Source organism: Phalacrocorax carbo, chromosome Z (assembly GCF_963921805.1).
Source record: "Phalacrocorax carbo chromosome Z, bPhaCar2.1, whole genome shotgun sequence".
NCBI classification, from domain to species: Eukaryota; Metazoa; Chordata; class Aves; order Suliformes; family Phalacrocoracidae; genus Phalacrocorax; species Phalacrocorax carbo.
In genome coordinates, this window is record NC_087548.1 from 5,712,589 (window position 1) to 5,727,587 (window position 14,999).

Below are 14,999 nucleotides of genomic sequence, written 5' to 3' on the forward strand. Positions count from 1 at the left end.
CTAGCTGAGGGAATTTGGGACTGTTCCCTTGTAAATAGCTGTAGTTAGAACTGAGTTTAACTTTTGGTTTTCTTTTTAGAGTTCAAAGACAACTAATACATTTAACATTGTTGGGAAAGTAAGTGCCTTTTTTTTTGATTTGTTTTTCTTGACTCTAGCACAGCCATATGTACCCATTTCAATTTAATTCTTTTCTTGGCTTGATAGTCCCTCTTTGTGCTTTAAATTGACTATTTGTCATCCCACACATAGAGAAACTAGTCAATGTCCACCACGGTCATTAAAAACCTTTAATGCATTGGTAAAAGAGTTTTTCTTCTCCTACCTATAGCAAATGGGATGCTTTGCTATGATTTAGAATGTACGTGGATGAATATGTGATGGCCAGGTTACTCAGGATTGAATAAACATGAAAAACAATTTTTCTGTAATATTAATCCTTTGCACTGTTTATTTACGTGGCAATCACAGTTCAGACCAATATAACTTGCCTAGCAAGGCACTATTTGAAATACATTTTGTTGGGGCTGCTTCTTGATATTCTTCCACTTCTTAAATCCAGAGGTCTTGTTACCAAAAATACAATCTTGAAATAATTCGGTGGCCAAAAGGTCCTAATGCCACTGACAGCCACTGGGACTTGCATGCATTTGAAATATTTTATTCTGAATCTTATTATTCACATGTCAGGAGAAAAGAACAGAATTAGGCTAATAACGTGAAAATGATGCAAAACATCTTTTCACAAATTGTCATACAATTAACGTACGAGATCTGGGAATGCTCTGCGTTTGATGAAGCAGTGTGTGTCCCGCAGGGAAACAGGATAGATGCATTTTTTCTGGTCTATGGATTATTTGGATTTATAGATTTTAAAACTGTTAACGATGTTGGACTAACTGTTGCTCAGGTGGACACTGAAAACTTGGGTAAAACATTTTGCAGTCAAGGGAAAGAAAAAAGCGTCTTTGGGAGCTGTTTCTTAAAAACGACAAAAGTTTGTGCAGTCTGGAGTGCTGGAAGGTGGCTGGGAGAAGACAGAAGTAGCAGGGGATTAGAGACCTACACACTGTCTGAGGGTTGTGACTCCTGTGGACAAGCAGTTTATCAGGTTTTCATCGCTCCCCAAGCATACAGTGTCAAAATGAATGTGTCTCTCTCTGAGTCTATCTAGGCTGAGAAAATCTGCAGAAAAAGTCGTAGATGATGCAGAGGAAGGTCGTGTAGCAAATTGCTGTCTCCAACTTTGCCTCTGGCAACCATGGTGTAGAGAAAAACCAAGAAGCTGTATTGTAACCATTCCTGGCAAATAAGTAGATGTCCTGCAGAGCCTGTCTAGCATTTTGCCCAGGATTTTCTGTGGGTTAAGGACAGCTGTTCAAATGAGACCTTCCGATTGTTTCAATTCCTCACCAGATCCTCTATGAAGTCACAGTTGTGACTGGAGACATTGAAAGCGGTGGTACTGATACCAATATTTTCATGACTGTCTTTGGATCCAATGGGAACACTGAGGAGATGCAGCTGGAAAAAAATGGAGACAGGTATAGTAACTTTGTCAATTTTGTTGGTTAGAAGCAGGGTGATAAGAGATTCTGGTGCCAAGACAAGAAGAACTTGGGGCTTTGATCATGCTTCCACTGAAGCACAAAGATAAACTCCCATTGCCTTTGTAGATTCAGAACTGGGCCCCTTGTAAGTATTATAACGTATTTAGCAGAGTGGAGGAAAGGAGAGCACTGTAGCTAGGGGAATCATCCTTTGTTATCTGCAGGAGCTTTGTTTGATTTACTCCTCACAGTTTTAGACATGAGCATTGAAAACAAAAATATGAATTTTGAAGTATTGCATCAGCTCAAGAGGAACTGTGGACATTGCATGAAACCACAATTCCTGCAAAATGCATGCTTTGTGGAAAAAGAAGTAATTTAATTTAAGCATTATTTGATGGGAATGCATGAGTAACTGCATAGTGAAAGAAAGACAAACCAACACAAACATACCTGCCTTGCAAAAGTGCTTGTGATAGGAAGGTGCTGACTCTCCTCCATATGCTCTTCCTGTTTGCTTTGTTGGCCAGATGTCAGCCAGCTTGGTCCAGACGCCATGTGAGGGATGCCAAGGCCTGAGCTGGTAAGCTGAGGGCCCTGCTGAGAAGTGGGCTTCTTAGCTTGGGCTCTATGCCACGCTAATGTAACTGTGTGGTTTTAGAACTGCAGCTGGTTTGTCTGCAGCTGGCACAAATGGGACACACAATGACATCTGTCTGCCCCGATGTGGCCTTATGGTGCATAGAGATGGAAACGGGCTCTGAGCTGCATGAACTGCCGCACTGCATGCTCTGATTTTACTAATAAGGTGAAATCCCATGTTTTCTTCAGCACAGACAGCTAACAAGCACTGTAATCCTAGTCTGACGCCAGCATTTCTGTAAGCCAAAAACCCCCACATGTCACTGATCCATTTCCTCAAGCTTTCTTGTTCTTTTCTAACACCTCCCTCGGTACTGAAAGCTTTGGCAAGAATGAGCATGGCAGTAACCAGCTTTTAGAGGTGGGCTTCATCAGCCTTAAATTTAATTAATCCATTAATTAACCTCTGGCCTTATTCAGCAAAGCATCTACAGAGCATCAGGAGGGCTGGAGTGTTTGTCCACACATATCGAGCTCAGCTTGGTGAGGTGATGCTGGACTCTTCCCCCCCGCCTCCTGGAGATGCAGTTCCTCTGCCACAGCTTTGCATGTCACGTGTGGTCTGGATAACTGAAGATAAGGCTCCTTGCATAGAAGTGTTTGCTCTGGGGATGTTTTACTTGCAGCTGTCATAGCAGAGTGGGTGTCCGGGCAAGCATGTTCAGCTAAGCTTGAAGCCTGTTTGTGTTTAGTTAGTAACAAGCACGAGCCTTGTTTGCTCTGAAAATAAAATGTAGCAGAGGTGTCGCTGACTACACTTTCCATAAGAAACACTGCTGAGTCATGCAGAAAGACGTAGCTCTTGGCTCTGCCCCCCATCACAGAGAGACATGTGGGGCAATGCACCTGGGTTACCACCGTGTCTGGCTCTCAGTGACATCCTCCTACCAAGACCCCAGGCAATCCCAAACTGATCTGTCTTCCACTGTTTTAAGCCCAGCACTCAATTCTGGTAGATAGACCACGACTAAAGGGGACCAAGAAATCCCCAATCCCTCAAGACAGGGTTTGCAGTTTTGCTCCAGCTGTCCAGGCAAGTGATATCGCTAAACTACGTGGCTTATAAAAAAAAACACCACATTTGTCTATAAGTGTGGGGTGGATAACCTCTGCTATAAAGATATGAAAATGCAATAAAGGAGGGCCACATGGCTTGTATGTTATTAGTTGCTTGGGTTGCCTTCTGCCCGTAGAAGGTCTGCAGAAGGCATTGAGAACTGATTTGGGCTCTATTAAGAAAAGGGACATGTGAAACACAGCTATTAATATGTTAATATCCCCAGGACTCTGTGCTATTCTTTGGGGTTGTACTGGCACATCTGTTCTAGTTGGAGGTGCTGTGTATCTACACCCCCAACTGTACAGAGCTCTTGTCATCTTATTACTACCCTCTGCAGAGGACATGCATGTCCCCAAATACAAATACTGACTGTTTCCACACCTCTCCCACCAGTTTCCATCCAGCTGTTAACAACACAGGCTTTCTCAGCTCTCATTTCACATGGAAATCTTGCCAGCCTTTGCACTGGCAGTGAAGGATGGGTGAGAGTCACTGCAACAGAATGGTAAAAGGTACCTCATCTTTTTTGGAGCCATCCAGTGCCAATTCACTCGCAGCAGCCTAGTGCATTACGAAGAACTCTCTGTCTAACATGCTGCAGATTTAAGGCAATTTTAGCTACGTTACTGTTATTGCCAAGACCTCTGGGCAATAGAAATATTTATAAGTGCAGGCACGGGTAGGAAAGTTTAATGAAATCCCTTAGATAAATGCTTCAGTGTCCTGGAAAAGGGATAGTGGCAGTCAGCTTTTCTGGGTACTTCTTCCTGTCCCATTTTTTTTCAGGCTTATGTTCATATAAATTAAGGATAGAAAAGAGCTCTTGGGTCACCCAGTTTGTCACTTTAGCAATTGTTTCTTTCTACTACAATGACTTCTTGGAAGTAGCGGGTGAGTATCAGCCTTACAAACTGTAAACAGGGCATCTACATAATGGCTTATTTTGCTAACAGACTGTTCAGCTTAGTGTTCCTCAGCCTGGAAAGGAGCAGAGTGAGAGACTTTTATGAAGCTTTGTAGGTAACAGTGATTGTAATGAAAACTGATCATAGGATCATGGGATAATTCAGGCTGGAAGGGTCACACCATTTTCTTAAATAGAAGTGGAAATCAATCCAGTTCAGGCGCAAAAGCGCATTCTCTTTCTCACAGTGAGACAGGCTGTCTTGGTGTCTGGTACCACAGAAAGACAAATAACAAGAGAAGGGAGTTTTTCAAAGAGCAGACATAACCCTTAATAACTAGGAATGGACTGGGACCAAAACTCCCTGCCCAAACGTGTCTGGGAGTGCAGGGAAAGCAATGCCTGGATGAAAACTGAGAGGCTGGAGCCAATCGCTATTGCTAACATCTGCAGATATGCAGGCTCAGATAATGGTGTGAGGATAATCACATTCATGCTGCAGGGTGTAATCTGAGCAGAGGTTCGTAAAGAAATGTTTTCTTCTCCATAGCCTGGCACTGCACAGCTGTAGGAGGCTGAGTACATTGCTAGGAATCAGCTATTATCATCAGGGATTGTCTATTGTAGTGCCCAGAGTTCACAGACCTCACTCCAAACCTTTCAGCAGACTCAGGTAACTCACTTGAAAGAAGTTTGCATGAAGGAGGAACATCAACAGCAGAGTGGGCATGGTGCTTGGTAGACCCAGCTGGATTTGGCTGCCCTTCTACTTAGCAAGGGTTGGATTTCCATCTCCAAGCCCACAGCAGGTCTGCCAGAGTATTTGGGGCCAAACCTAGAAGATACACTTGCTCTGACAGGGTAATACTGAGCCTGAGGCAGCACTTTCACTGGAGCAAGGCTTTCTTCCTAACATCATTGATGCTAAGAGGGAGGTAAGGTAGCTGCAGTCCTAACCAGTGTAATATCTTTTTCAAAAAACATAAGTTAGCTGGTTTTCCCTTTTTCCTGCTTTCTGCTGATTGCTATAGATGAGCAGTTCCTACACAACCTTGTGCCTGTATGCAGCAGCCAAGCATAGGGTAAGATTTTCATGCAATGTTACACAAACCCACCCCGGTTGTTACCAAAGACGGAGCTAGTTTGCAAACTGGAACTCCCCAAATTCAGGAGGGGAGTGCGGGACGGTCAGTGTGGGCTCCTCTCTAACACAATTTGTCTGCACTTATTAAACTTAGGTGTTGGCCTCAGACTTGCAATCAGGTTGCCATATTTACCTCAGCTGAAGCAACTGTCTGTCACCACAGCAAATGCAAAGCTATATGTGCTGCGTCTTAGAGAAAGATTAAGCAAAATTGCTTTACCTTCTAGCTGGGATGGACTAAGGGCAGTTACGTGGGCAGATGCCAGGAGGAGGGCGATGTGCTGAAACCTGACTGTGAGTCTCTATTGTTCTGGTTACAAACAGAGTGATAAAATATGCTACAGGCTGTCTGGAATGACTCCAGGTGCCTCATATGAGCTTGATTTTCCAGGGGAGGAGGAATCCCTGACAAATCTGCACTGAACTATCTTGCCAAAAACACAGTAGCTAGTGATTGCAGGATAGAAAAGATCAAGTCCAATAAAGTGTGCTTATAAACTTTTAATTTGAGGCTTTTGGCAAGGTGTGAGTTGCAGCATGGACATGGGATCGAGATGCAACGATGTTGTAAAGCAGCGGGAAACATCCCGTCTTTCAATCCCCCCAGGTTTGAGCGAGGCCAAGAGGACAGTTTCATTATGGAGATCGCCGATATCGCACCCCTCAGGAAGATGAGGATCCGGACTGACGGGAAGGGGACTCGCCCGCACTGGTTCCTGGAAAGGGTAACGCACTTCACATTGCATGTCTATCTGCAGCTTGCTTGTGCTGAAGCCTCTCAGCCCTTGAAAAAGAGGAGAATGGCAGCGAGTGACTCACTTTTATTCATTTCCTGCCTCTTTCCATTTGGTTTTTCATGTTTTTTTCTTGGAGGAATTGAATTTAAAAGAAGCTAACAGGACAAAAGCTGTGCTGTAAAGCTTTACCACAGTTTCTGCTGTTAGATCTTGCTCTCCCTCTCTGCAAAAGAGCCTTGGCTTGCCACCAGGGCACTTGCAATACTTTTTGGTCCCTGTGATGTACCCTCCACTCCTGCAGGCCCTTGCCATGCTCTGACCTTGTGGGAGAGTGGATCCCCCTCTGCCAGGCAGGGACAGTTATCATGGTCCCAGGCTAGGTGGGACATTTCCAAATAATCCGTCCCTTCAGGTGAAGCATCACATCTCTCCCCTTCCTTTGTCCCTCTAGCACACAGGCAGATTTCTTTCTTTTCTTCTTCACACAAGTAAGGTGTCGTTTTCTTGCGTTTCGAATACAGCATGCAAAACGGCTCCCACCACTTCTGTTGATTGTATTTTTCCCTGGTGTCCTATCTCACAAGAAAGCACAGTGCACAGTGCTTGTCTTTATGTATTCTACCAAACCACAAGCACCATGTAAACATCACTTATATTTAGGCAGTAAATGTAGTTTGCTTGTTACAGGTCCCTATAATTATATTTCTAAGATAGAGATGGAGCAATGTGCTGATTCCACACCCTCAGTTGTCATTAAGGGAGGAACACATCTCTGCCATGTTTATTTAGCATGCCTTTTTCTGGAGTAGGTATCCTGCTGGATTTCTGTACCTTGACTTTTTTATGAGAATAGGTTAAGACCCAGTATCTTAACCCATGGTCAGATAGAACAGTGCAGGAGGTTTTTTTTGTTGGGTCCTTTATCCTTTTTCACTAGTCTGAAGCTGGTCTTCATTTTCCCATAAATAACATATTTCTAAACACTGGTCCTAGGTGGCCACCAGTTTCCAGTGAAGTGATGAACTGCTCTTCACCTCCATTAGCAAGGTCTAAAAAGCATTTCTGTGCTTAAAAAGCTTTTCATACTTGAGCATTGTCACCTCTAAGTTTTTTCTAAGCAGCTCTTGTGTAGCTTTCCAAAGCATTAGTCCTCCAGCATTTATCTTCCAAATACATGCCACAGACACTGAGTTTTTCTCACTGTGCCTAAGGAATAACTCAGTCTGTCCTCTCATTTGATTCTTTTATCTTGGTCAAACTGCTTTTGCCAGTTCCCCGATACCTTCCTGAGTTTTATAAATCATACTCATATAAAATGAAATCAAAAAAAGCTTCTTCATCCAGAAGCATTCCAGATCTTGCAGTCATGAGTTAGCAATAGCTTAAAGGCAAGGGACAGCAGCATCTTCAATGGCAGGTAACACCTTCACATGTTCCTGTTGCCAGCTCTGTCCAGTCACCCAGCCTGCTGGACTGTCCCACCCAAAGCAAGGCTTTCCCAGAGAAGAATAGAGAAAGGGTTCTCGTGTGGACCCATCTGATGGGCTCATAGCCCTCTTACAGCTCTGTGGAAGCAACAGGCAGACCATGCACCAACACTCTGAGACCAGGATTTCAGAAGCTTTTGAAAATTGTACCCGTAGTTTCTGTTTTTCTTAGAGACACAGAGCATGGAGGATCTTCTAGTTCCAGTGATATGTAGAGAACTTTATTTATTAGTTTTCTTTCTCACCATCCCTGCAAAGGTAAACATAGCATTTGCATTCCCAGGCAGAGGGTGAGGGCAGGAGTACTCTGGAAGAGGGGAGGAAGGATTTCTGTTCTCTGATTTGTATTCCAGCCTTGAAAACTTATGTAGCCTGGTGTGACATGAAAAGTGATCTGAGCCCATTTCCATTTCTGTCAAAAGTGCATATTAAAGCTGCATAATGAAATACTTGTGGGGGTAGTGCTAAACTCTCAGACAGATGGTTCACAGTTAGTGCTAACTAGCACAGTGAAATGAGAAGCTAGATTAAGCCATCAACCCCGTAAATAACCATTTGTTGCTCCATTTATCTACAGGATATTCTCAGTTTTCTTGTTCTGATAAAATAACAATAAATAATATTTTTAATTCTCTTTGGTCTTTTTGTTAAATGTTGCTGGTCATAATTTATACTGTTTTTAGTTTGCCAGAAATAGAAGTGCATAAATACCAATTAAAATGCATGAATTATCAATGATGTTGTACACAGCCAAAAGATTCAATTTACAAGCAGGGAAGTAGTCGTCTTTTTTTTTTTTTTTTTCTTTCTGTCTACATAAAATACATTGCAATTTCATTCAGAATCTCAGAAAAGTAATGAACTTGGTGCCAAAGATTCAAACTGCATCAAAAGTGGCAATAAGATATTAACACTGATACTTAATCCTATAGAGGGAACAAAATTTGATTAGTGATGTATTGGTCCAGAATGAATATTATTGATTATTGTTACGCACAGAAAGACACAATGAAAACTGTCTAAAGCTGAGCAACACTTCCTGATCTCACCACTGATGGAGAGGCACAGAGTTTGGATATTTTCCTCTGACCTAATGCTGAATGTCGTGTTCTTCCACATCAAAATACAACAACACAACCCAGTGTTTCTGGAAAAATCAGAGAATAGAATCATAGAATCACAGAATGGTGTGGGTGGGAAGGGACCTTTCGAGGCCACCCAGTCCAACCCCCTGCAGTGAGCAGGGACATCTTCAACTCGATCAGGTCGCTCAGAGCCCCGTCCAGCCTGGCCTTGAGTGTGTCCAGGGATGGGGCATCGACCAGCTCTCGGGGCAACCTGGGCAGGGTTTCACCACCCTCAGCATAAAACATTTGTGACTTTAATTAGGAAACTTTTCTAAATGCATGCTTTGGACACCTCCTCCTGGGATAGCCAGTTCCTCAGTCCATGTGATTATTTCACCTGTGGCCCAGTGTTTTAGATATGAAGTTGAAAATCCATAAATAAGAAGGGATGGGAGCTCTCTGAGTGAACTAACAGGAATTGTAAGAAAGACAGTTGAATTCTGCAGAGTGGTTTCCCTCTGAATTTTAATGTTACTTTGTGCTGTCAAAGCCAGGCAGATAAGAAGCTGTCTTAATGAAGCACTAATTGCATTGCATTCAAACGTCACAAATAATCTTGAATGTGGGACTTGGTCTTTATTCAGTTCTTTTTCCTTTACATAAAGGAGATTAAGAGAATTTGAGACAATTCATTATAGCTGAAGCTGACTGCTGCTCTTTGCAACAGAGAAAAGTCTTTTTCTGTTACAGTCAGAGGACCCTGTTTTTAAGTGAAGACTAATGACATGCAACAGAACCATAAAAACGTGTGGTGGAGTCTCTAGAGATGAAATCCAGAACGTATGTATTTGTTGTTAGTGGGGTGTGAGCCCCTGCGGAGCCTGTTTTACATTGCATCTGGGAGAAGGCTGGGTTGAAGTAAATCGAATGATTGGACGTGTCAAACCTTTCTGTTGCAGCCTACAGCGCACCATTAATTTCATGTTGCTGGTTTAAAGTTCCTGTCAGCTACAATATTTGCTCAGATACAAAGCATATTATCAACATTTCATTCATACATGCTGCTCCTGCTTCCTTTTCATTTCTATAGGTGTTCTACACACTAGTTAAAACCTGTGCCTAATTAGTTATAATGTTTGAGCTTAAAAGCACTCAGGATGTCCACAGCAAGTTCTAGGTATCCTAAAAGTTAGTTTAGATGCAATGTAAAGCAGCAGTCTCATCACCAAGCTGTAGCTAATTTTATTGAGAGAAACAGACAGAAAATAAAAATAGCCTCAGCTTAGCTCCCTGAGATGACTTTCTTGACCCTTGTGATCCAAATCAAAATCCTGCATCATCCTCTGTGTCTGCAACACCCACAAACATCTCCTTGTAGGATGGGATTCTCTTTGTGCTATTTTAGTCCTTGGAAAAACTATGTTCAGCTTTCACCTCCTCTGTCAAACTAGGCCTTCTCTGTAGTTAGCAGAGAGATAGAGCTGAGAGAGGGAGAGATGCCTTAGATGGCAGTTCAGCTGCCCCCAGCTTGGGTGGGATGTGTTGCTTCCCTGGTGATACCCAACTCCAACCACTGACCGTAGGGAGGGCCAACACGATGTGCTTGGGCTGGATGCTTGGTGTTTATGTGGTTCATTCTAGGTAAGGTAAGCAACGTGCACGCATTGTGACCGAGCAGTCAGCCTCCACAGGTTTCCCGCTGCCTCCGTGTCTCTTGTTGTGATCTCCTGTGAGCAAACGAAGCTCATAACATGAATCTCTGGCTCCTGTCTGCTCCCCTCTGGAGCACCGTCCCAGAATGAGATAGCAGAGGCTGCTCACCCTGTCTGTGCTAACTGCTTACAGGGATGAAATCACTCACCCTGGGTGAGGGGTGGGGATAGAAGGAGGCGGCATTTTGCTCCAGAGCTTTTAGTAGCCAGACGGTTTTTCCCAGACAGCATCTGGAGTGTTGAGCATGGGCTGGTTATTTGTGAGAGGTCTGATTTCTCTGTCTGCGAGTGCACTCCAGCTGGCAACTCTAATCTGCTTCTACACCCCGCTGCTTTCCTGACATTCCCCCGCAAGCTTTGCTCAGGACATTTTGCTGCTAACAGTGTCACTGCCATTCCTGAGTGGGGCAGAGGTAGAGCTAGCTGAACCTTTTCCAGCAGTTTATGCACCAAGGGGGAAAAAAAAGGCATTTTCAGTCAACCTGAGATTATTCACAATTCAAATTTGCAAATTTTAGCCAAATAAAATTTTCTAGGTCGGACGCATAAGAGAGTGTAGACATTGTTCACACATCCTTGAGAGAGGAGATTTCCTTCTGGTCTGTGCCCCAGCAGAGAGGGCACCAGCTGGGGTGGTGGAGACCTGATTTCTGCTTGGTTCAAAGAAAGGATTTGATTCACTATATCTTGACTCACAGAGCCATTTTCTGACCACAAAGTAATAGTGTCAGTGGCTGTGAATAAGCAGCTTTTTAGAAAAGTGGGACAGCTTCAACAGCCCAAAATGTCCTGTACCTCTGGGATGAAGGTGCTCTGTTACGGATCCCTGTTTAGCATCAGGCAGAGAGAAAACCCCAGATGAGTGTCCTACCCAAGGAACAGCGCAATGCACAAATAGCATGGCAACTCCTGCAGCTTCAGTGTAACTATTGCCCTCTTTAAAACTGTTTTTTACAATCTGGAGCAATGTTCTTCTTTTGAACTGCTAAAAGCTTGTTGGGGTCAACAGAAGTGCATGGACTGGGACACATGCAGTTTGAGGACAGAATTTGAGCACTTATCTTAAGATAAGTTTTATAAGTTTCTTAGGCTGATATACAAGAGTGCAGTGGAAGGTCACTGAGATAGGATGCTGAAGCGTATGGCATACTCAGAAAGGCTAAGGTAAATGGGGGTTTTTTAATCCTCGAGAAGAAAAGGCTAAGGGGGAATCTAATTGCATTCTTCTGCTGCTTAAAGGGAGGTTACAGAGACCATTGTTACATCTCTTCTCAGAGGTGAACAGTGAAAGGGCATGAGGCAATGGGTACAAGTTGCAATAAGGAAAACCCTGACTGGATATAAGGAAAAAAATTATTCCCAGTGAGCGTGATGCAGCCCTAGGATGGAGGTCCACAGTGCTGGGGGAATCCCCACCCCGAAGATTTTCAAAACTCATTTTACATGACCTTGCAGTTAGCCCAGCTTAGAGCAGGAAGTGGAACTAGACACCTCTAGGTTTCCCTTTTAACTTAACATTTTCCATGACTCCATGATTTGTTTCTTCCTAAATATCGTGTCACTCTTTTTCTGATGTGTCTGGGCTTGTGTTTACATGGCCTTTGCAGACATGTGCCTTGGAAGACACTGGTTCTTGATGCACTGCTTCGATCAGGTATGGTATTTGTTTCTGTTAGATGGTAACAAAAATGGTCATTTACAGCCCTGCCTCCTCCCTTCCCTCCAACTCTCCCAATTTAGCGAGAATTTACAGCTATGGTTTTGCTGTAGGCAAGCGTAATGCCTTTCTCCCAGTAGAGTGATGCTCCACTGAACCCACATTCAACAGGACACATAAAGGTGGGTATTTCATTAGGTGTTTGTTGGAGCAACTCACTGGCTTGTTCTAAATAGGTTCCTATCCCGTTCTTATCCCCACAGCATCTGAGGTCCTTCCCGTGACACATTAGACAGTGTGACTAATATCTGTTGCATACTGTTTGTTCTGTCACCTTTTCCCAGAGGGAGAAGAGTGTGAAGCATTAAGTTTTGCTGGCCTAATTTTATCTTGTGCATTACTTTTACTTGTTTGGGGCTGGTCTGCATATCTTTACAATGATTGCTGTGTGTTTGCACAGAGGAAGCAGGCAAAAGGAAGACACTGTATTTCAAGGAGGGGTAGTGAGGTTTTCAATAACTCTCTGTTACTTCTTCTTTAGACGTAATACCATACTGGCTTCCAGGAAAGTTCTGACTCTCTTAAAGATGGGCTTTGCCCGTAACTTATGTCAGAGAAGCAGATTTCTTCCTATGCTTTACCCCATGTGTGAAAAGGTCCAATACCATGAAGACCATTTCTCAGGACAAGTCACCACAGCAAGTACTGTCCATAGCAGCGAGCTCTGCTTAGCCCAGAACTCAGCACAGGTTTTAAAGTTATGACCAAGTTCTACACATGGCCTACCACACTGTGCACTTCATAGGTTTGATCTTTGCCCTCGTTCAAATGGTAGCTGAATTTTAGCTGAAGTGTTTTCCCTTATTTTGGCTCTTCACAGATCATTCTGAGGAACCTGACTAATCAAGAGGTGGCCACATTTACCTATGGTGAATGGCTGTCAAAGCTGAAAAGTGCCAAGGGAAGTCTTGTGTGTGAGATGCCAGCTGTGATAAATGATGAGCAGATGATGGAGGACACGACATACACTCTTCAGGTTAAAACCAGTGATGTTGGAGGCAAGTCCATTGTGGATAGTTTATGTCTTTTCAAGTGTGAGGTTTGATTTTTAGCAATGGAAAGCATCTCCTTCTTAATTTGAAATTATGTTATAAAAAAACATAATTTAGCCCTACCATGCTGGAACACCTCCATTTTGGATGTCTGTTCATCATGACTGCAGGCTGAGCACTGGGCATGAAATATTTAGACACAAAGCCTAGATTTGACTGCTCGCTGCTTCCCCTGACAACATCTTTACAGAAGCTATTGTCAGACCATGTTGCAGTAGTCAGGAGCCCCTTTTCTGTTTTGGCCAGGTAGGATGGAAAAAAAGGGTACAGTCAAAGCTGGTGGGCTCCAGGTTTTCAGTCAGCACTACCTACTTTGGCAGTAATTCACCCTTCTTTTCAAATTGTTTTGAGACCATTTATCTCAGGCTGTGAAAAACCACCCCTAAATGCACAACAGATAGAAGAGATAGAACAGAGCACAAAGCAAGCTGCAGAGCTCCAAGAGCCAAGAAATAGGATTTCTATGTCACTTCCTGGGATCACTGCCGCTTTTCAAGAGAACTTCTGTCAGGCTGCTGAATGAAAGCTGCAACCACATACAGGCTGCCTCATGCCAACATAGGGCAAGTTAGACATTATCTTGCAGACACCTTGTTTGAAAGGTTGTCCCTCAAAGGGCATTCTGCCACACCAGTGCACATAATCACCTCTTGATCTCTACCTTTTTTGGTTTGGTTTGGTTTGGTTTTGGGGTTTTTTTTCTGGATTTACCAGTGGTAATTTATGCAGCTTGAAAGGTTTGATCTGAGAATATCAAAACTCCCCTGGCAGAGTGTCTTTTTGCCTCCTCACCATTTTTCATCTGTCTGCTCTGCCTGCTGCTTGTCTCAAGAACATGTACTGAAATACGAAAAACAAAAGAGAGGAAGATTTGTTTATGTATCTGACAATCCATCTAGTATAATGGTAGATCTTTCTGTGACCTTTTTGTGAAATCCAGCCCTAACTCACAAAGGCAATGGAAATAGAAACTAGAGGAGAATAGGAGATGACAGCAACAGCAGACAGATCTGCCCTTCCCATTGAATGAAGGATGATGGGTATTAATGATGAAACATTTCATTTCATTATGAACAGCGACAACCAGTAGGAAAGAGCAGATTACAGAGAGGTTTCAGAGAGTCTATTTATGATTACATCACACGGCGCACTGACATAATGCTGAACTTTATCCAGCTTATCTAACAAGGGTACAAGTCATGAACCATCTCCCCTCTTTGATCATTATGTATTCCACAATTACTCCTGGTTGGATCAATTCAGGAAGAAAGACATTTTATTCTTGATGGTTTAGACATGTTATATCATCTCCTGCCACACTGACATTGTCTAAGGGCAGCAATGCTCTGCAATGAATAGAATCAGACGTGTTTATTTCTAGGTATAAAGTTTTTCTCTGCAATAGCTTTCAACTTTCGTGTGCATCAGAGGCACTGAGAAAAAAAGAAAATGAAAAAAAAAAAATTAACCTCTCCTATTTGCTATTGTCCAAAAAATCCTACTTCTGGTCTTAGTTCTTTCTAGTCTAGGCTGTCTCTGGTCAATTCATCTGGGAGTGGAGTCTTAATCAGTGGTCTGGATCATTCTTTGGAGGGTCTCTGTCACTCTCTGTTTATCAGGTTCATATAGAGCCAGCACAATTAAGTTAGGCTAGATGGATAAAGTCAAGGAAAATGAATCCCACAAAAAATGTCCTGCAGCGAACTATAAAGCATCGACCATTTCCTTCCCACCATACGCACACATTTAACCACAGTCCTGTTTTACTGTTTCCTCAAAGAAACCTTTGAAGTTACAGTTTGGCTTTCCAGAAGTCATTCAACTTGGATGACCATGTAACATGCAGAGGCTGAATTGGGGAAAGATGGCTCTCTTTCAAAGGTCAAATTCATAGGCTGCCAGAAAGACCTCAGATGGCAGCTCTTAG

At 43.1% G+C, this 14,999-nt stretch overlaps 1 protein-coding gene across 1 annotated transcript in view; it reads left to right on the forward strand.

Moving 5' to 3' along the window:
- Window positions 1-14,999, forward strand: part of LOXHD1 (lipoxygenase homology PLAT domains 1) — an 84,514-nt gene that overhangs the window by 47,415 nt on the left and 22,100 nt on the right. Inside the window, exons 23-25 of the mRNA XM_064438730.1 lie at window positions 1,417-1,544; window positions 5,908-6,025; window positions 12,841-13,018. Coding sequence (XP_064294800.1) covers window positions 1,417-1,544; window positions 5,908-6,025; window positions 12,841-13,018 — 424 coding nt within the window. The remainder of the gene's footprint in view (window positions 1-1,416; window positions 1,545-5,907; window positions 6,026-12,840; window positions 13,019-14,999) is intronic.